General features: G+C 35.4%; 1 protein-coding gene across 1 annotated transcript; it reads right to left on the reverse strand.

Moving 5' to 3' along the window:
- Nucleotides 1-1,865: 1,865 nt before the first annotated feature.
- LOC146141562 (lipoma-preferred partner homolog) lies at nucleotides 1,866-20,761 on the reverse strand. Its single transcript, XM_083389849.1, has 10 exons — nucleotides 20,602-20,761; nucleotides 11,757-11,912; nucleotides 11,434-11,520; nucleotides 6,614-6,739; nucleotides 5,622-5,783; nucleotides 4,953-5,070; nucleotides 4,366-4,481; nucleotides 3,539-3,669; nucleotides 2,611-2,731; nucleotides 1,866-2,292 (listed from the first exon to the last, which is right to left on the reverse strand). The coding sequence occupies exons 1-10, from the start codon at nucleotides 20,614-20,616 to the stop codon at nucleotides 2,179-2,181; spliced, it is 1,146 nt and encodes a 381-aa protein (XP_083245975.1). The 5' UTR covers nucleotides 20,617-20,761; the 3' UTR covers nucleotides 1,866-2,178.
- Nucleotides 20,762-23,264: the final 2,503 nt, after the last annotated feature.

Genomic DNA, 23,264 nt, shown 5'->3' on the forward strand with positions numbered 1-23,264 from the left:
AACAGTAGGAGGCGTCGTTTTACAAAAACAAAAGTGGGGATTTATTGTTTGGCCTTGCTTTGGTGTTTGCACAACGCAAGCAATTCCCACCCTTTAACCAGTTGTCGAATTCGGGAGAGACTGGGCTTTATTGACCAATGGGGCGTTTTCACGTTGGAATTATACTCCTGTTTTTTTGGTGCGAAAATAAACAGGTTGATGCCTATACCGGTCAGTTTTGTTAAAACTAGTGATGTCCGATATTTGACAGTTTATTCCGATACCGATACCCGATATTTTGGAAAAAAAGTATCGCGATCTGATTCTGTACGGGCTTCGATATTAATTCCACGTATAACTATAACCTTCAGCCAGTATATTTCGATTCATTCGAAAGGTTTACAAAATGCCACCTACTTCTGTATGGGCTTTAATATTCATTCTGCGTCCAACTACATCCTCCAGTTACTATATTTTAAAATTTAAATGTTAATTTGATTTCGTCGATGGCCAAGAGCGCCTTTGATAGCTGTAAAGTTTTGGAACCAAGTTTAGCACAAGGTTCGCTTTTTCAGTCCCCGAAATTTTGTACGCCTTCATAATCTACCAAATACAATTGACCTTTTTAAAATATACTGCAAACTTTTGACAATTAGCTTTAAAGTTTTTTCAAAAAAAGATGGGGTGATCATTACAGTGATTTGCAGTATTATATTCATTATACTCCTTTCAATTTTTTCATTTTGGGGGGGATTTTTATTTATTTTATATAAACCTCATAGCTTAATAATGAGAGCGATTTTTATCGAATACCTGTCATTTCAAGGTAGTTTGAAAGGTAATACAATATAAATTATTATGTAAATATCAGCACAACGAATTTTAAGTTCCTCCTTGAAAATGAAAGTGGGCGTGTTATTATGCTGTTGTGAGCAATGACAATGAACCGAAACGTATTGTGAATGAAGAGTTGTGCCACAAATAGCTTACAGAACTAGTGCGTGCCAAGGCCTTTATGATGTATTGTGTTATGGCGCAATGAGGGATTAAGGGCAACAATAAAAAATACCACCACGTCTGTGATATTTCGACGGCTACATACAAACGAAACTGCCATTACGATTCGTAAGAATAGCAAAGCCCATGTAGAAGAAGGTAACATTTTTAAATCCAAAGATAATGGTTGGAGGTTGTAACTGTACATAGAATAAATATTTGAGGCCCATACAGAGGTAGGGGGGCATTTTGAAAGGTTCCAATATCTCCTAATTCATATTTAACATCGTAAGAAGACACTGAATCAGTTATTCGAAACGTTCACAAATTCTGTATGGGCTTAAAAATCATTGTACGTCTAACTAAAACCTCCAGGCATTATCCGAAACATCTGTATGGGATTTTGATCCTTTAACCAAGCCGATTCGTTTTAAGTAAGTATAAACTTTGATGTTGTAAAATACGGCTTTGAAAACTTTCGCTGGATAGATTAAGCGTCAGATTTGAAAACGCCAACTCAAAAAATAGTCCGCTTTTGTTTCCAACTTTACAAATGAATAAAATCGGGGTTTAAAATCTATTGGTATTTTTGATGCAAATTGTCAATGTAGGCTATTTTTAAAAAAACATTTAAAAAGGCACAGAACCATGGCAAAAAAGTGGCCTGAGTGCATTTGTAAGTTGCTACGAAAAAAAAAATTTATCATTTAAAATAAACTCGTTAAAACGGGCACAAAACGTTCTCTCCCTGTTTTTTTTTAAGTTACCTTGAAAATACAACATAAGGGCTGGAAAATGCATTTAGGGAAAGTTGCCCCTGGTTAAGTTTTAAAGTTGCCGTAGAATAGGATAAAGGCACAAAATATAAGCCGATAAAAAAAAGCCAAATACAAGACGAATTAGTTACTTGTGGTAATTAGGTTTTTCGCTTTGTACTTTACAGCGAGATCGAAGTTTAACCGAGCACCTAAACGGCCCCAGTTCCCAAAAATTTGGCAATGCAATGCAAGAGCGCCCTACAGCGGGCAAACAGGCGTAAAATCTTTATCGCATGGTGGAGCTAGAGCTGCCACCAGCAAAATAACCAGAGGTTAAACGGATTGGGCTCTTATATGTACACTGTACAGTACAGACCGGGAGCGAAGTCGTAAATTCCTTCGACCGCCTGATGACGTCACAAAATGACGTCACGGCGCTGCTCACTTAAGCTCCAATTCGCTGGACGAGCTGGGCGTTGCAGTTCTTGCAGAGAACGCGGTTGTCGAGGGGGAAGCACCCGTTTCCGTCCTTTTCTGACGTCAGTTTGAGGCCGCAGAGCTGAGAAAAGAAAAGTGTTTGATTTTTTTTGGAGAAGGGTATTCCACAATTTACAAAAAATTAAAACGCTCAAACATAATTTTGTTCAAGTTATTGGGCCAAAATTTGATTTAGCGCTAAAAAAGTATAATTAGTTGTAAAAACTATAGTTTTTTGACGAATTAACGTTGTAAGGTAGAAATCAATCGCTGAATTTTTCGAATCAACGAAATATCAAACAGAAACAAAACGTACTGCTCCTGTCAGTTAAAAAATACAAAAAAAATGTGTGTTTATATAGACCAGTGATTGTCACACATGGAATGTCGAATAGCTTACCTCGCACTTGTAGCAAAGCACGTGAAAGCTGCGATCTAGCGCCACTATGCGGATTGTTTCTTCTTTGCCAGGTTCCGGCATTATTCGCTCGTTGCACACCGAACACTTGGGGGCGTACTTCCTGAAAAAAGAAGGCAAATTAAAATTACATAAGGACAGTGTTGTAATGATCTAATTCAATGATTTCATTTAAGTGTTCTTAAAGTCACTCTTTGCATCTTGACTTGACTTCAAGTCATTTTGCCAATTAACTTTCAAATGAAGTGTTTTTATAAGTTAAATGCGTTTTGATATATATATAAGTAAATTATTTTTCATACTTAAGTATGTAAGCTTTTATTGAGTATAAGTTTTTTCTCTGGTAAAACAATTTGTGATACCACCGAGTAACAAGTTACATTGCACATTGTGACGCACATAACTATTGGGACGTTTCACGTCGATTTGACTTTTTCTCAAGACATTTTTGATACGAATTGACTTGACTTGAGTCTTTTGAACAAATGACTGGATTTAGCTATGATTTTTGTTTGGTTAAGATTAAGTGTTTTCATTTTTTTTGTTTGATAGATTTTGGTATTATTTATAGAAGTGCGGGTACTCCTAATCGCGGTTATTCTAAACGCAGAAAACAAACTAATGACTGACTTGACTTGAGCCTTTTAACTGAACAACTTGACTTGGCCCTTGAATCTTTTTATCAAATAACTTTGGTTAAAATGAAGTGTTCTCATTACTTTTTTTCAATAATATTGGGTACTTTTTTATAGGTTTTTAGTTATAAAATTACCACAAAAAATTTCAAATTGAAAAAATGTCGCTTAAGAATGTGAGTATGCCCTTGAGTCATTTTGTCAAATAAAAAAAAAGATTTTTATTATTTTTTACAAAATTGGGTATTTTTAGAAAGGTGTGTGAGTATTCTCACTTGTGGTAATCGTCCACGCAGAAGATCAACTTGTTGTCGTCCACTGTGAAGGGAATTCCGTCAAGACTCTTGTTGCAAACGGTACACGTGAAGCAGGTTGGGTGATAAGCCTTACCGGTGGCCCGCAATATCTGAAATAGTAAAAAAAGAGGCGTTATTTTTTTAAGGGTCCGCGTTACGAAAGGTCTAAGTTCAGCTTTGATACTCTATCCTCGCTTTGAAATAGTATCACGTTTTTCAGTTTATTTGTTTTGCTTTTTTGACAGTTTTTCTTTTTTTTTCAAACTATTTTTTGAATTTCGTAAAGGGTCCTGCAGTCTATTTTATCTTTTGTGCAGGCTGCCGTAAGCCAAAAAGGTTGGAACAAATGAGCATAATATGAATTTTTGCGTTTTAACTGCAGTGTTGCAAACAAGAGATTTTAAAACGACTTAAGTCCAACTCAAAGTCATTATTAGAGGAAGTTAATTCTAAGTCAAACATAAAAAAATGAAACGTAAACATCAATTGAACTAAAAATAACAAAAACGCAACATATAGCAAATTGTTTAATGTACAGAAATTGAGCGATAAATAACCTAATTTTATAAAAAATGCTTTTCGAAAACACTTAATTTTAACCCAAGTGATTTGTTTGAAAGACTTAAGTCAAGTCAAGTTATTTTTCCAAAAGACGTGAGTCAAGTCAAGTCTTTTAAAAACAGTGACTTACGTGCACTCAAGTCAAGACTTAAGTCATTAGTCATCACAACTCTGTTAAACTGTCACCGATATAAACTTACCGCTGGTTTAAAATGTCACAGAAAAAAACAGAGAAATAAACTTACCCTGTCGGTAATGGTCTGGCTGCAGACGTCACACTTATCCAGTGAGTTGGTGTAGCATTCTTGGCACCAAGGCTTGTTCTTAACTGCGAAGAACTGTTCGCCGTGAAGTGGAGTTTCTGAAAACAAATACATAGTTTGTATATAAACCCGTTTTTTAGAATCGGTTAACCGTTAAAGCCACCGTTACTAGGTGTCCAAGGTCAGAATAACTCTATACATACTGACTGTCGTCAGTGTAAACGAGTTATTGAATTAAGTGAAATGACTTAAGGCCCAGTCAGGTCATTTGTGAAATAAATTAAGTTCAAGTCTTTTTGCAGAATTTTCTACAGGTAAACAAAACAAAAAATGGTTGCTTTTATTTTCTTTTCGACCTGACAAAGCACAGTTGTAAGAAAGTTGGCCAATATCGAACAACAATTTGTGTTTTTTATCAAGGATTTTAAAAATGAAAATATTTTCGAAAGGTTCAAAATGCTACCTATATTCTTTATGCTCTTTGATATTCTTACTACGTCTTATTACAACCTTAAAATATAAAAACAAGAAATTTGAGTGTCAGGATGCAGTTTTGTGCGTGAACTTACGGCAGCTTGTGCAGTTGAAGCACTTGATGTGCCAGATTTGGTCCATGGCTTGACATCCAACCTTTTCACCTTCCACAACACCGTTGCACTTCGCACAGAAACCATACATGTCTTCGTCCTATAAACAACGAGGGTTTAGAGCAGGGGTTCTTAAACTGGGGTACATGGACCCCTTGGGGGTTGTTTTAGGGGAGAGATTAGCATGTCATTGCAACTACAGACGTACTATGAACATTTTATTCTTTAACCGATACACGATTTTGAGATTAGGTCCCACCTTTTTTTGATACTTCTCAGTCACATTAACTGTAGATGATACAAGTTCGTATCTAAACGTCCTAATCAAGTTGATGTCGACCAATTCGACCTTTTTGGCTTTGAGATTAATTATCAAAAAAACAGTCAATTTACCAAAATTAAGTTGGTTTTGCCCTGGAAATGGTGAATATTTTTTGTAGGCAGTGTTTTTTAGTGTGTTTTGAAAAGAACCGAAAACGGCTCTCTCAAAGCTTCCTATCTCTCCCTCAAAAGATAGCCTACTTCTGAAACACCAGCCGACAATTTCTGGCAGCTAACTTTAACGCCAAAAAAAACAGCATTACTCTTCGTAAGCGGTCTCTTGAAATTTCTCAGCTGCCAAAAAAACGCCAAATCTTGGAAAAAACTTACCTTAGGGTTGTCCATTCCCTCGAACAATGTCCTGGTTACATAGTCGAGTTCGTCCTCAACAGACGCCTTAGGCACCGGTTTGATTTCTTCAGAACCTGGGCCGACCGCTGGTCGCTCACTCTTCGGGGCAACTTCGGGTTTGGAAGAAGGCTGATTGACTTGCTAGAAGGTTAACAAATACATCTTTATTTTTGTGTATCTGGTAAATACCTAATTGCCTGTCTACTGGTGGAGCATTTGAAAAATCTTTGAGTTAGGCTGATTTGTCAGCTGTACGTAGGAACAGTGTTGTAATGACTGGACTGAAGTTCACTTAAGTCACTGTTTTTAGATGACTTAACTTGACCTAAGTCTTTTGGACAATGACTTGGCTTAAAATGAAGTGCTCTCATCAGGTATTTTTCTTATAAAACTGTGTTTTTTATCTTACGTTTTGCATATAAAACAAATTGCTTGTATATGTTGCGTTTTGTGTGATTTGGGTTTGAGTTATTGCTCATATAATCGGACAAGTTTACCAATTTTAATAGTTCAACGTTTAACTTTTATGACAAGGATTTGACTTGGACTTGACTTGTTATTTATTCTAAAAAACTTGACTTGGACTTAAGTTGTTTTACAAATGACTTGACTCGGAATTAAGATAACACCCTAGGAAAAGTGCCGATTTTACCGCTGGGCATCGGGCACCGGCTCCACTCTGATATAATCCTCCATCTCCAATAACAATCGAACGATTTAGATGCATTCAATGAAGATACATACACGTATGTGTTTAAGTACGAATCGTTGCACATAGCGTTACACCTACGAAGTGCAGGGCAATAAGGTGCAGTATATAAAGACAAATTGTATTGAATTCTCGAAAAGCTTTCGCACAACCGTGCTTCATCAGGTCAAACTATGTAGTTTGTACAATTTGTCTTCATATGGTGCCACCTGATTACCTTATTTAGAATTAGACAAATACGTCCACTTTGAAAAATACTTACAAAGCTTACTGTGTTGATGCCGGTGTGGGTCGATTTGAGCGGGGCAGATCTGGACGGCTTTGGCATCACTGGTGGGGGTCCGGATGTTGGTTTCGACATCACTGGAGGCGGTTGTTTCTTCTTTGGCTGTCGAACAAAGATGCAAGTTAAATCTGGCTGTTCGAAATCGCAAGGGTGCAATACAGCGTTTCTCAACCGGTGCGCCATGAAAGGCTGCCAGGTGCGCCGCGAACAAAAGGAAAAAATAATGTTTGTCCTATCTTTTACTTTCCTATTAAGCTTAGATAATTGATTCCACAAGCCAGTGATTCCCAAACTTTTTTTCTCGCGTACCATTTTGAGCTTTTGTACAGTATTCACGTACCACCTAAGTTACAACTGACTAGAATATCTCAAACTATAACTATTTTAGCAAATAGATAAGAAAATGAGTATGTGGCTGTATTAAAGTTTAACAAATGTCATGAAGACATAAAAGCCATAAATTATACAAAATACAGCAAATAGTTTTAATGCGATGGATGTTAGAGCCAGCGCACCTCCGTGTAATTGAGCAAACAGGTGTATTTGGAACTGAGATTCTCACAAAGACGTTTAAACAACCGAGTATTAAGGGCAGATGTTTTGACGAAATTTACTAGTTTGATCACTCGGTTAAAGCATGATAACATATTTTATACAAATACACATTGTGAAAGAGCTTCTCCATTGTGTTCAATAGCTATAAACCCGTACTTTATGTGACCCTGACTGTACTTTCATTTAGACATGTTCCTAAATTTTTAACAAAATTTAGTTCTCTCGCTATTCCTCTATTTTAGAAGAAATTATAGTAGTTCAATAATAATATGATTTAAATACCAATATACAGAGGACAATACTACACTGTTGCCATCAGTTGGATTCATTATTAGTACATTACATACATATTAAACCCAGGGTTGCCAGATGGAAAAAATAAAAAAAGCCAAACTCACCTAAAAAAAAAAGCCAAAAAAAGCCAAAACTACTACAAACTCTAACAAGCCTATGTTTTTCCTTAAATTAATAAAAATACAATAAATGATCATGCTTGTACATTGAATTTCACGTTTTGTGCCAATTTTTTGGCGCATTTTGTAAAATTTTATTGGTATTTTATCTCTTTTTGTACATTTTTTTGTGGCAATTTTTCTCTTGTTGTGATAGTTTGATCTCTTCTTAACATAAAACTCATGAAATTTTGGAATGAAACAAAAAAAGCCTAAAAAAGCAAAATTTCATTTGGATTTTTTTTAAAAAAAAAAAAAACCCAAGAGGTTCAAAAAAAGCCTAAATTTTCAAATTTGGCTTTAAAAAATCCAAACTGGCAACCCTGATTAAACCAGCTAACAATTAGCGTTTTATTATCTCGAACAGATAAGTGTTACGTCATAAATGTACAAAACCAAAATTACTAAAACGACATGACAAAATACCCAATCTAAAAGTTTTAAAAGTTGAAGGTTTTCGCAAATTTACATGTATGCTAAAGTTAGTCACGTACCACCTGAAAGACTCTCGCGTACCACTGGTGGTACGCGTACCACAGTTTGGGAACCACTGCCACAAGCCTTTTAAAAAAAAAAAAAAAAAAAAAACGAAATAAGACCTTCAAAGCAACAATATCTAAATCAGATAATTAATCTATAATAGGCTACCGTAGTAGGCCTATTAAAACCACCGACATAATAACGCCATATTCGCAGTAATAACCACGACAGAATAAGATCTAAAATAGACTTGATAAGACCTAAACATGTCGAATTAATCCAAAATTAATTGGAATAAGACTTAAAATGGTCAGAATAACGTTTTTAGTCTTAAAGGCTGGATTCCTTTTACAGATATGCAACTATAAAACCTATATAATAAAAAATTGCAGGAAATTTAAGAGAAACACCGATACACCTAAAAAATTTCGCGCTCGCAAGGTGCGTCGCCACGTTTTTATACGTCTCTAGGTGCGCCCCCAAGAAAAAAGGTTAACAAACACTGGTGTAATACAACTGCATAACATGTGTAGAGTGCACAAGATGCCTTCGTAGAGGGTTACCGAAATCAGTAAGCCTGGTCAGGATTGTATTGCAGGCAAGACTAAAAAACAACTAGCCTGCGGTGAGAAGGATATTATGGGCGATTTGTTTCGAATGAAAGTACACTTGACCTAAAAAGCTGATGGATAGGCAAGGGATGGCGAACTTTTTTTTTATGACAAACGAAACCAACTTAATCCTTTGTAAAAAGGCACAAGTGGTTCATGCATTTAATAACGTGTAATCCGTGAGTTGCTGCTGCATTCTAACTACAAAAAATTTAAAATATTATCACTTTCTGGTAATTAATAAGTTTGTTAGGAGGACTGATCTGATTGTATAAAATAATTTCACGAAAATCAGGATTCGCACGAATATTAAAAACAAACAAGGTTAAAAAGCTACAACAAATATTTTCATGGTGTTCAGCGAATTTGCCAGGGAGTTTAACTCTAAAAGTATATATATATTAACTTAGATAAAATAGGAGCCTTGTTGCAAATACTTGGTAATTAAATTCTTTAAAAATATTTCATTGTATTCTGTTGTTTTTTAACTAAAAAGTGGGCCGATAAAAATCTGTAATGTGGTTTTAGGCCTTGTCACTTTGGGCCTTGTCACTCTGGGCCTCATTGAGCTGTTAGTAGTTAATGACCGCCATTCGAACTCCTTGCTGCTTGTCATAGCAGATAGAACATCACAAAATGATTTGTCGCAAAGGGAAATGACAAATCCTACGTTATTAGGTTAACACGTGGAGAGGCCTTAACACAGTTTTTCTCAACCTATGGGTCTGCAGTAGTTTACATGGTTAAATTTACTGAGATTCATTCTGAGCAAAATTCTGTGATACTTGAGAAAATAGGAAGATATTTATTCAACATATTGAATTGATATTTTGCGTGCAAGTTATTTGCTTTAAGAGAGCAGTCGTAAATAATTCTAAACTACTTTAAACGTGTTCACCATGACATTTATACTTTTTGTTTTCTAATATTACTAAGAGCGATGTAATTTTTTATACAAATTTTTGTTGTTTTAAACCTATGAATTGTTTTTGAGAAGTCGTTTCCATTAAATAGCTCATAATAATTCAATTCAAACTGTTTTATGCTAATGTCTAGGGATGTCTGATACTTAACATTTTATTCCGATACCAATATTCGACGTTTTTAATAAAAAGTATCAGGATCCGATCCAATACCAAATGACGTCATTGCTGTGGTCCAACAAGCCAAATAGGTGAAATTGAAAGACACATTTTTTCCAGGTTATTGGGTTAAAAATAATTCCAGTCGCATAATGCAGCTATATTAATCCAATCTAATCCAATCCACAATGGCATCTGTAGACTGTAGAATGATTTGATTGGGAAACGAACGTCCAGCAAAGTTACTGTACCATGGTTTATTGTCAGACTGCAATGAAATAGTTAGATAATAATGAAAGCGATTTTTAAATTTACTGGGATAACCTTTTTGCAAAGTTATTTTTCAGATTTAATCTTTTACATTAAAAAAAAATTAGTCACCTTCGATAAATTTACCTTTCAAGTTTGATTCGCTGCGCTGGGTCGCTAATAATGGCTAAAATTTCTATGTTTATTTGGTATCGAGTTCCGATACTAATACTTGTCATCGGATATCGGCTCCGATCCGATATTATCGGACTACTAATGTCTTATACAAGAAGCTGAGTGAATAGAGCTGGTTCGCCAAAGCTTCGCTGTAATATTTCCTGCGCTTAGCATTTGCGCCGCACTGCCTTGACATATATGAGGAAACACCAACACGCTAAAGGAAACCGGGGATTTGTGCAGACAGGCGTAGATCAAAGCAAACTCGTGGAAGTGACACTCATAAGTCGGTAAACACAACACACGTCGTGGTGTTGAAAGTGTGCGCTTCAGTCTGTGTGTAACTTACCCGAGGCCTTTAGGGTTGCTTTCTGTTTATAGGAGAGATTTAAATGTGCCATTCAAAGGGAAGATTCCAAGAATTTTTAAAGAAAATCTCTACGTTTTTAAATGCCTAAAATTGGATCTCTAGACGATTTCTGAATAGTTGAAAAACAAATCAGTATATCGTACTGCCATGGACTAATGGTCAACATAACTATAAATATTTTTTTAGTTGTTCTTAACGGCTCTTTTTTTAAACATAACTTAAGTTAGATCTAAAATAAATTACTATTCATAGATTTTTAAACATACATAGTTTTTTCAAAGACAATGCAATGCGTAAAAAAACCTAGGGTTTCCCAACCCTAGCCCAAATCATAAAACTAATCAAGCATTAGTGCAAGCGCAAAATAGCGATCCAGTCAAATAGCCACTTCCTTTTTAAAATAACCACATAATATACTAACCGTAATCACATGGGACCCATTATGCCATGGGAAACAAAAAAACAGTAAAATGTTTTTGCAATCGCTTTAATGTATATGAAATATAAACTTCACTAAAACCAATTAAAAAACACTTTCATTACACACGAAATGATAAGCCGATACGAAAATAGGCGTTCATTGCGGAAAGCTATAGTACCGCCTACTAAGCAAACAATCCATTACTCATCAAGCAGAAAAGGTATACACCTGTAGTACACCAACGTATGTGTAATACCTGTTTACATAACTTAATAAAATCTTACATAACTGCTTACTCTGTCACACGTTATAATATAATTTAGAAAAAATTAAACTTGTGCTTCTTGGTTTAAAGGCAATTAAATGATCACTTTGTTGAAAGTCTGCAACTTGTTTTACCTGTACAGGTGGTGGAGTGGGTTTGTAGTTTCCGTTGAGTTTCGGGGGTGGGGGCAGGTCGGGACTTTTTGGAGCTTCTTGTGAAGGCTGTTAAAAAACACAGGGGTGTCTTTATTCCATGGGTTATTTGTCTCAATTTTTCGACATAAAACATATTGCTTGCTGTGTGTTGCGTTATTTGTGTTTTTAGCAGGAAGGCATTAAAATACAGCTAGGTATTCGGGCTTACTTAGTCTGAGCTTAAACAGGGCCCTGTCCATAAGGCAAAAAATCGTTTTTTCAATTTTTTTCTGTTTATTAAATAAACTGAAAAAAAAACTCACCACCGATGTGATGAAATCGTCAAGGTCAGGCGGCGGCGGAAGGTCAAATCCCTGGTAAGAGTCGGACTTGTCTTTCTTTCCGTTGCTCAGTCCTTCGATCAGCTGACTTGTCAGTTTGTCCACTTCGCTTTCAGCGCGCGGCAAAGTACTAGTTACCTATGGCAACAAACACACGGGTTATGACGTCATTCAGTACGTCACGTCACAAAAAATCTTTTTTTTTGGCAATTTTTTTTATTTCTGCAATTTTTGTTTTTCAACATAAAAGGTTAAAAATAACAAGAATATTTGTATTTGCCGAAAACTGCAGGGAAGTCCGATGAAGTTCCACGTTTTATTTCGATACCGATATTGGATATTTTGGACAAAAATAACAATTTCCCATGATAATGACGTCATTACCATGATCTTATAGGCAAAATAATTAAATCGATAACGGTAATCGGTAATAGTTTTCTGGATTTCCGGCTAGATTCCGCTTTTGCGTAAGAAAGCCTATAGGCCTATTTTCATTTTCAAGATGTTGAAAATAAATAAAGAGCTATTCGAAACGTTCAAAATGCTCCCTACTTATCAATGACTTGATATTTCATCGCCCCTCAACTTTAAAACTGTAAATTTTGCAACAAGCAGAAAAGCAAAGGAAAACGTCATTCTCGTTTCCGGTACGTTGTACAACGTGAACATTGCCTAAAACGCTTATAATACCTTTCATGGCCTTTTCTGGCTATCGAACTTACAGCTAAACTTTTAAAACCACAGATTATACACTTGAGCTCTATAACGTTTCCGTGATGTTAATTAATTACTTCAAATGGCGAATTAAAAGCGCTATTTGAAACTATTAATACAGTCGCGTTGTTTAGTTTACTTGTTTTATGTCGCCATCTTTAAAAAAAATGATATCCAACATGGTTGGGTTTAGTTGCTTTATTTACGATACCCTTAATCATTTAACCATTGATGGTAAGATTAAATGATTTTTGAACAGTGCATTACCCTAAAATGGCCAATTTTATAAAAACATATAAAATTTGGTCAAAGAGAGGCACTACTAGATGTGAATATTTTTCAATATTCTTTTAGAAATCCTAATGTAATGAATCTAGAGAATGTTTTTGAATAGGGCCAAAATAACTACTACAATATTTAAAACTTTTGAGGGTCACTGGCCTCACCCCAAACCATGTGGTCTTTTAGGGGTCCGCGTTAAAAAAAGTTCAAGAACCCCTGTTTTAAAGCGTCATTATAAAATAGTCAAGCGATAAAACTTCTAATTAAGCCTCTATAAAGAAGTAAATATATTCGTTAAAAAAAACGCTTCTCGGATGTATTTAGACCATATTTTAATTTCACATTTTTCGTACCCGAAAACGGCCCGGTTTTAAGTCTACTGTATTATGACGTTACCTCTGAAAAATTCATGCCGACCGTGGTCCGCGCAAATCAAAACATTTTTTAGAGGCCTGCGTTAAAAAAAGTTTAAGAACCCCTGTTCTAAAGCAGTAATATCAATTATTCCAGCAATAAACCCGCTAATAAACCTTGTAAAATGATCTAAACCAGCAGATTTTATGTCACGTTAGAGCCATTCCAAAGCGGTTTAATATCAGCTTGTAAAACAAGTGTACTTAATCTCAGGCTAATGTGGTTTACCTAAGAGCTATCTAAGCATTGTTGCAGCTTCTGTTGCCTTGAGTGGCTTTTTTATGCTGCCAACTTTTGAAGTGCGATAGAAAGTCACTCGACTGTGTCCTTTATCCTAACAAAAAGGTTAAGCTTTATCCTAAACTAATCAACCCATTCAAAATGTTGCTGTACATAGCTGATGCCCTACCTGTGATAGTTTGTCTGTTATCTAACTGACTATAATGCCCAAAGGTTCGCGAAAAACGCATAAGTATAAACACATTACCTGTTTTATATTCGCTGACATCTTGCCTTTAGGGTTCTTTCGAAGAAAAATGTTTGCAAATCTTTGTAAACGGTCGTATTCGTCTAATTCTAAATAGGGCTATCAGGTAGCACTATATAAAGACAAATTGTATTGAATTCTGGCCAATCTTTTGCACAACCGTGCTTCATCAGGTCAAAGTAGAAATCTTTAAACAGTAAAAGTAGATTCGAACTTTGACCTGATGAAGCACTGTTGCGCGAAAACTTGTCGAGATTTCAATACAATTTGTCTTTATAAAGTGACACCCTTGATTACCCTAATACAGTTCTAATAGTTCTTCTATATCACAGTTAAAAGTTCTTCTATATAATGGTAACTAGGTGACATTATATAAAAACAAATCAGTACAAAATGGAAAATTTCTTATTGTGGAGTATCAATACAATTTGTCTTTGGATAGTGCCACCTGGTTACCCTATGCTTTTTTACGTGATGTATACCAACTGCCTACCTGTCCATTCGTAACAACGCAAGTGTAGCGCTGTGTGTAACTTGTAAGCGTTGTAAAACCCTCCGACACTGCACGTCACGCATTTTTCGTGAGTAATAGCGAGAGAATAAGTTGACTGCATCCTGTCTCGCTCTAATGATAAGTGACGAACGTACCGAACGACCGATGGTAAATCTTTTACAGGGGCTATTAGCAGTTTTATTGGAACGCTTTAGGGCTGAGGTCTTTAAACTTTTTTAAAGCGGGCCACACTTTTTTTTAGCGCATACCCTAATCTAAAAAAATGTGAAATTAAAATAGACACTAAATACATTCAAGTAAAAGGTGCCAAAGCATTTTTTTTACTGATAAAATTATTTTTTACAGGGGCTAGTGGCCGTTTTATTGCTGGACTATTTTTTAATGACGCTTTACAACTAAATATTTTTGAACGCGGATCCCTAAACAAATATTTTGCTTTGCGTGGACCAGGTCGGTATGCAGTTTTTAGAGATGACGTCATAATACAACTAGACCTAAAACCTGCTGTTTTTTATAATACATTTAAGGAGAATATGCCAAAGCGTTTTTTTTATAATTAATATATTTTATGATAAAAAAAAATATACAAATAAAAAAAAGATAAAAAAAATAATTTTATTTCAATTTTGTCAAACAACTCCGAAATATTTTAATTATAGCTTCATGGACCATTTAAAACTAGTTCTCGTTTAGCACAAAAATCCCCTAAAACTAGCCCTCGCTTAAAATGTTTCGGATCACGCGCTTAAATGCGACGGTATTTCTTTTGCCAACTAGACCGACATCTATTATTTATTGATAAATTGAGCCATGGTACGGGTCTGCGTATCGATTTGTATTCCTTTCGGTTTTCAAGTCCCATATCACTAGGGTTCAATGGCTTAGCTGTGCAAATTCCAATAGACTAGCTTGAGCTACAACTGAAATATTGTAAAAAGAGTAACAACATAGAGACAAGTCTACACTGATGTCTTATCATTATAAAATTCTCTATTGGTTATTCGTACAGAATAATCTAGCAATTCCGGTCTGAAAAATATCCTATAAGGATCCTATCTTAATTCGAATGAATACATTTTCAAATTGTTTTTTTTTTACTGAAGCTATAATTTCAGCATCGTCAGTATATCTTAAGTCGAATGAATTAATTTTCAAACTGCTCCTTACTGAAGCTATACTGTCTGGCATGACAAAGTTTCTAGAACTGACTCTGAAAAGGCAGAGGAACAAGGGGTTATAAGTAAATAGCACTCGCATGTCGCAGCAATAATAACACTGGGAGCCCACATGGTCGGCGCTAAAAACACACTTCAAACTTAACAAGAAACCAGCTGCTAGAACACAAGGGCTCTGACGAGTTAGCGCCACTTAAAATAATCATCGCATTTCAAGGCACTTTCGCGCCATATTTTACTTTACACAACTCACGGGTGTCATGAAACAGTGCGAAATCTTCACCCCCAAAGAGGTACTTATACAAAAATGACAGCACCTTATACGCACAGATTTGGACAACTACATAAATCTAGTTTTCTAATTTAATGAATTAGAGGAAAATGCGGCTAATTCTAATTCTAATATAGTTTGTGAATTGCTTGTGTGCTCTAATTTTAGTTCTAATCTAATTGGGATTTTACCAAAAATTCTACTTTGTCCAATGGCAATTTTCAGTTTCTCAGTCTAAATAAAGAATGTAAATTAATAACCTTTGGTCGGAACGACTTTTTAGGCGATTTTTACAGTCTGAAAAGCATAGGCTGTGCTAAAATATATAAAAATTAGCACAAAAAAATTTACCATTTACATTCGTATAAGAATAAAGTGCGATTAAGTTAAATTGATTGTAAAGAATTAAAAGTAATTGCAGTTCAAACTCCAATCTAATTTGAGAAAGCAAAAACGGTCTAATTCTAATTCAAACCCAATTTGCAAAAACTGAAATGACCTAATTCTAACCCAATTTTAAAAACCTAAAATAAATAAAGTCTGCTTACGCAACGAACACACAAAAACCGTGCGTTTTATAGCTCGCAGCCGCTGCTGCGTACACCAAGGCAAACTACTAGACTCTCGTTTTTTTTCAGCACGCTGCTGAGACCTTTGAAAACAGACAGAGCAGCGATGTATTGCCTTATAAGGAGCGTCGACGGCACGGCTTTTTACGCAGACGAAATGGAAGCTTAGATAGCCGCTTTTCCAACTCGAGAAGTTTGGCATTTTTGTGGTGTCTTGCTTGCGTCGTATTTACGCTCACGGTATTTCGGTGTTTACTAGCCCAAAAAGAAACGCTATTTTTGGTGTGATAAAAGCTTTGCCGCTGACAAATAAGGTAAAGGCATGTTTACCGATGCTGTTTTTTTTTTGCGAACTTTTTGACCAATATTTCGTATTACATTAGACCAGGGGTTCTCGAATATACGTGGACTAGTTTCCATGGAGGCGTAATTATATTTATAGTTATTATTGATAAAATGGAACAATTTTTTTATAAAACAAGACTTTTGACGTTTAATGGATTTAGACTTCATATAAGTTATACATTTGTCGGACCGAAAACAGCAGGTTATATAAGTCTATTTATTAGATGACGCCAATTTATGACTGCTTAAATTTCAATGCCAAAATTTGTCCGTACCAAACCCCCAAAAAATTCTAGTGGTTCGCGATAAAAAGAGTTAAAAAAACTGTATTTAACGCGAAATAAGATTTTGGAGCGTAATGGCTGGAGGTTTTAGCAAGAGGTAGTAGACATTTTAGGCCCACAGAAGTAGACACCTTTTCGTAAGATTTGAATAAATATTAATATAATGGCTGGAGGTGTTAGATAGACGTAATAAGAACACCAAAGTAACATATTGAACAGGTAACATATTGAATGTTTAGAATATCTCAATATTCATTTTTGCCATTGGTGAAACCAGTGGGTGTGCTAACCATATTCAACCGGCCACTTTTAAAAGCAATCTATCGCCTAGTCCAGTGGTTCCCAAACTGTGGGCCGTGGCTAAAAATGTTTATAATATTGAAAAACGTTTGTTAATCAATATGCACTAGTCATAACTAAATGTAAAAAAAAAACGATGGCCGCCATATGTTTTGTAAAAAAACATCAGGCCACGGAATGAATAGTTTGGGAACCACTGGCCTAGTCAAACCTTTGTAGTATTGCTACATCTTATAAGAAATTCGTAAATTTTTATTAAGCCCTTTATAAAAAATGTAATGTTATGAAATAGCCATCAATTATTATTAAATAAACGATATGAGTTAAGACCTTAAAATTTGCATTTAAATTTGTAATAAAGATTAATAATTTCAGCAGCCATATATAGTATTCCATATCATTGTCAAATATTTTGAACACAATACACGTTTTTTTGGGGAGAATTTCAACAAAAATGTCAAAGCCATAATATTCGATAAAATCGACATTTCGCAATTTACAGACGTTTCAGCAATAACCCATGCCATCATCGGTGTAAAAATCCTACTTAATTCTGTATGGACTCTATATTATTTTTACGTCTTACTACAACCTCCAGCCATTATGCTCAAAACCTTGAAAAAAGATTTCCCACAGATTACGCCAATAGAAGTTTACGGTTAAACAGGAAAAGAGCTTTTCTTCGCCACTTCGTGACTGTACACCATCGACCAAGATAAGTACATTAAATGATGAGGCGCATAATGAGTCAAGCAACTGGTGCCAAAGTGATTTGTAGGGCACGTTTTGTGACGATCTAATACGCGCAGTTGAAGGTTCAGGCTATTTACCGGGTGAGTAAGTATATTTTGCCTAACAACTTAAAATATACATTTACACGCTTCGGTTTTATCAATTAGGTTAATATATCACAGTAAGTAACACTGCGTTCCGGTGAATTAATTTTGGGTAAAAATTAGGCACAATTTTATGTAAAAAAATTATTTTTACCGCAGGCCATCCTGACATTGCTCTCAAAAGCATTTGTTTTACATTGAAGCGTTTCAGTTTCCTTAAACAATTAATTAATTTCCTTCAATAACAAAAAAGTAAACAAATATTAAATATGTGAATCCCATAAAGCCAAACTAATATAAGTCAATTTTTTTTGGATCGCCTGGACAACAATATAAGGTGAGTAAGTATACCTGGGAGGGGCTTAGTGTGCAGAAATTGGTACAGTTCTAAGAAAAAAGATTTACGTGATGATTGAGTAGCAATAGCAATATTTAAGGAGTAAGGTAGAGATATTTTTTGAATAACATAATCTAATATAATATCAACGTAAAGGTTACTTAATTTTTGGAAATTAGCCACGGGTCGAATCAGATTACTTAGCGGGTCGCATTTTGCCCAGGTGTGATATATTACAATAATACAGTTCTTACGTAGCAGAATTCAATTTAGGTACATTATGCACTATGCACGGATCTGTAATGTAGCTTGATTATAAATCTCAAAGTCAAAAAGGTCGAGTAGATCGACATCATCTTGATAAAGATATCGAGATCTCTCCAGAACAACAGGATGTAACTTTGTGACGTCATTCTACAAAAAATCATGAACCCAAACAAATATCCTGGATCCACCCCTGTTGTTGTAGTGGTTTCACGGCCTTAAAAGCCCTCGAAAGAGAAATTTAAGCCGCGGCGAAAAAATTTTGCCGACCACTGGTTTAAATGATCGTGTTAAATCAAGTTTTGTCCACAAAATTTCACCACTCACACTGGGACTTGGCTGTTTTTGCTGACAAATGGATAGTGAAAAATACCACTCAAATAGGCCTTCTATAGCGTGGTAACATAACCTACTACTAATTTAAGGCCAATCATATTAGAAACGCTTTTGCAACTTTTTAGCCACCAAGCGGCAAAGTACACCACAATTTTTTACCGGAAGGTGGCGCTTTTGAGTTTGGCTACTTCATACACAAGTCGGGAACTGATTAACCCGAAAATTTGAAACGAAAATGTTTAAAAATAGCAGCGAACTAAAAGTTAGGTTATATTAGTTCAGGGTTTTTTAAACAGGGCTACGCGGACCCCCAGGGGTTCGTGGACAAGTTTTAGGGGGTCCATGAAGGTTTAATTTGAATCTCAGTGCAATGTTTAAAAAAATGAAAAGTAATTTTCTAAATAAACTAGTTTAATTGAAAACAAATGCTTTGAAGCCAAAAACACGTTTAGTTGAATCTAATAGTTTAATGACGTCATTTTCAAAAAATATTTGATATTTTGCCGTTTAGGGGTTTGCGTTAAAAAAAAGTTTAAAGAGTTAAGAACCCATGTATTAATTCTGTTCTTCCGAACCAGTGCGTCGCGATGCATTTCTAAATGGTATAGATTTCTATTCGATCGGGAAATTATTGCATTATCATTACATAACATGAATGCAACTATGTAGCAAATACGTAAGAATTAGATGTGCTGTGTCGCATTAACTGTTTCACTACGTACGCCAGTAGTAAAGATGCAGGTTTTATGTAACTTTATTTGTTTGGTCATACCTTATTATGGGTTGCATAATAAAACTTGCCTTAAAAGTTGGCTGCGAACTGAAAAAGGTTGGGAAGTACTGCATTAGTTGAACCACAGTACCGCTGCAAATATGCATTTGATTTGCATATAATATTGCAAGAAAGCCGCATTCAGCGCAATTAGAGAGACACGGAGCAGTCCGCCAACATTTAATTTAAGCTTTTTACTGGGCATATCGTGACTTCTAATTGCAGTGTTGTAAACAAGTCATTTTGAAATGATCCAAGTCCCAGCCAAGTCATTCGTAAAATAATTTTAAAAGTCAGTTATTAAAGTTTAAGTCAGCTATTTTCGAATAAATAACAAGTCAAGTCTTAGTCCAAGTCACTGGTTGCAGTCAAGTCGTTGTTATAAAATAAAGCGTTAACTGATAAACTTGTCCGATTATAAGCAATTATATTTTATAACTGTTTTTCTTTTGATGTTAGCTAACCTTAGGTAGCCTTTTAACAATTTTAATGAAAGTCTAATTCAGAAATCATACACCAGTAAAAAAAAAATTCCCCAAAAATTTAAAAACATAAAAACACGTAATAAAAATATGAAAGCCAAGGAGTATAGCTAGCATTTTTGCTACCTAAAATGCTACCCACTTCTGTATGGGCTTTGATATTTTCACTATGTCTTACCACAACCTCAAAACATTATGCATAAAAAAAAAAACAGTTTTAGAATAGTAAATATATTTCAATGTGTGGCAGATTGGCGCCTGTATATAAATAGATTAGGCGCTATGTGCTGATTTAGAAAGCCAATTCTTGATTGGCAGACACGAAATACGTACAGGTGCAGGCTTGACATCGCCTGAAGGCCCACTTCTAACCACTGGTGGAGCAGTTTTTGTAGTTTCTTGCGATGCTGAAATAAAACAGAACGAAATGGCAATTAGAACTCACCTTGAATTTAAGCATGGCGTAGATATTACTGCATAACAGGCAAGCGGCGACGTTTTCCTATGGTATGGTCCAATCCAGAAAGGTTGAAATTTTATTTCGCTATGCACAGAAGTATTTGGGAGGCCTATAGTGTTTTTAAGTCACTGGAAATTTGAATAAAAAGGTAGACTTTAAAATTGGGAAAAGTGTTTCTTTTTTTCTATTGCTACGAAAGCGCCGAATCTCAATCCTCATCTACTGTTGAAATTGATCATGCTTTTAGGAGCGAATTATAAACATCGAAAACAAACTGATTTTCGGTTGTTTTGGTTCAATCTTTATCAAGTTGAAAATGAATAAAGAATTATTCGCAACGTTCAAAATACTACCAACTTCTGTATTGGCTTTCATGTTCTTACTATACGCCTTGCTACAACCTCCAACCGTTATGCTACAAAATATTCAAAACAATTTTACAAATTAAAATGTGACAGCATCCACATTGAACATATTGCAGTCAGCACCTTCTAAAACTTTCGAAAATTTGTAAATAACTGGATCAACACGCCTAGACTTTCGACAGGGCATTGCTGACAATTGCTACGAAAATTCGACAGAACGTTAGTAGTTCATCTTAGTGTTTTTCAACCTTTTTTCGCTGCAATCCGAATACTAAGCGTTAAGCATGACAGCGAATTTTTAGGACCCAAAAATCTTTCACTTGACTTTTTTCAAGTTTAAAGAAATGTTGCTCAAAAATTTAATAAATGTAACAAAACACGAAGCACTGGCGTTAGCACGAATGGTATTGCCTGCTCAACTTTCTCGAGATTTAGACAAATCTTGCTCAAAACCAATCTTAATAAATCTAACCATGCTACTGCAGTCGCCGACGCGAACAAATCAAACGGCATCCTAATTCTAGGTCGCGACCCATGGGTTGAGAAACACTGAAGCACCAACTAACAATTACCTACTGTAGTTACACAAGTAGCCAATACTTATTTATAGAACGTTTAGGCCCTTTATACCGTACCAAAGGCAATGAACACAATCTTGTTTTATATGTGCAAGAGTCAAAACAGAATCTTCTGCATTGAACTTAAGCCAGTACGAGATAGAAATTCTTCGAAACAGCCTAATAGGCGCTATTTAAAATGCGGAGTCACTGCAATTTGTCACGAAGCTATATTCGCATACACACTACACAGCCAATCATCATGGGCGCCGAGTTTAGTAGGGTGTTTACGGTACAAAGAGCATCCCTGGTGAAAACTAGGGGTGCTCAGCACCTCTGAAATAATAATCAATCTTCATGCAAACTACTTTATATTTCTGTTTATGCGTACGATTTGAGGTCACATTTCGACATTAATACTGACAGTTGTATCGTCAATTGTTTACTTTAACTTAAAAACTTAAAATACGTTTTAACACTTTCATTTCACCACTTTGCGTGTAAACTTATCTTTTCAGCGGAAAAAAATGTGTGACGTCATAGCGCAAAAATTTTTAAGCACCCCTTTTTAAAAAACAAAAAAAGATCGACCTATACACAGCCAATACAAACTTCAAGCCCAAGCGTCGAACAACACAGTGATAATAATAGTTGAACAGAAAAAGTGACTGAGGCGCCAAAACGGAATTAAAGCATTAAAAAAGTCGTGATGGGCAGTTGGCTGCCAAATTGCAACGTTCCCGCAATACGTGGAAGGGGACTTGGACAAGTAGATAGTGAGCAAAATGTGGCTAATTCTAATTTATACTTTAGTTGTGAATTGCTTGTGTGCTCTAATTCTAGTTCTAATCTCATTCGGGTTTTACCAAAAATGCTACTTTGTAGAACAGCATTTTTAGTCTCTTAGTCGAATCAAACAATCGAAATACATACTCTTTGACCAGAACGACTTATAGGTGACTCTTAAAATCTGAAAAGCATAGCCTATGCTACAACGTACAAAAATTAGCCCATAAATATTTACCATTCACATTTCAAATTGCGATTCAAATTAAATTGATCGTGAACTACTAAATGTAATTTTAGTTCAAATTCTGGTTTAAATTTTGGCTTTTAATAAGTCGGTAATTTCAATTCTAATCCAATTTAAAAAAAAAACTAAAATTATCTACTTAATCTAATTTGGAAGAGCTAAAATAAATCAAGCCTGCGTGTAAAGGGGATTGGCGATAGCGAAAGTACGACTTGGCGGGTTAATCAAATCGTTGGTGTCTGCGGATGTGGCTATTTATACAGCGTGGATCCTATCAATGGAGTTCAAGTACTTGACATCCGGCTAAAGAGATCAGGTTTATCAGGTGAAGAAGTCAACGAGCGCAGTATTGAAACCATTGGATCTTTTCACTAAAACGGTGATTCTCAACCTTTTTTGCGGGCCTAAATGCTAAGCGTTACGTATAACAGCAAAACTTTGGCAACCAATTTATCTTCACTGAACTTGTTACAAGCTTAAAGTAAACAAAGAAGAAATAAGACAGTAGCATTGATAAAGTCCATTTCAATATATATGGGCCTGTTGTCTTCTTATTGCTGACGCATTTTTTCTAAACGTTTGGAGCAATGTTGCTCTTAAGTAAAATTGTACAATGTGATCTACTGCAGTCGGCGACCAAACCTAACATCCTTTTCAAAACGACTTTTCGATACACACCTGTATCATCATAAT

This window comes from Ascidiella aspersa, chromosome 5 (assembly GCF_963924565.1).
Source record: "Ascidiella aspersa chromosome 5, kaAscAspe10.2, whole genome shotgun sequence".
Taxonomy (NCBI): Eukaryota; Metazoa; Chordata; class Ascidiacea; order Phlebobranchia; family Ascidiidae; genus Ascidiella; species Ascidiella aspersa.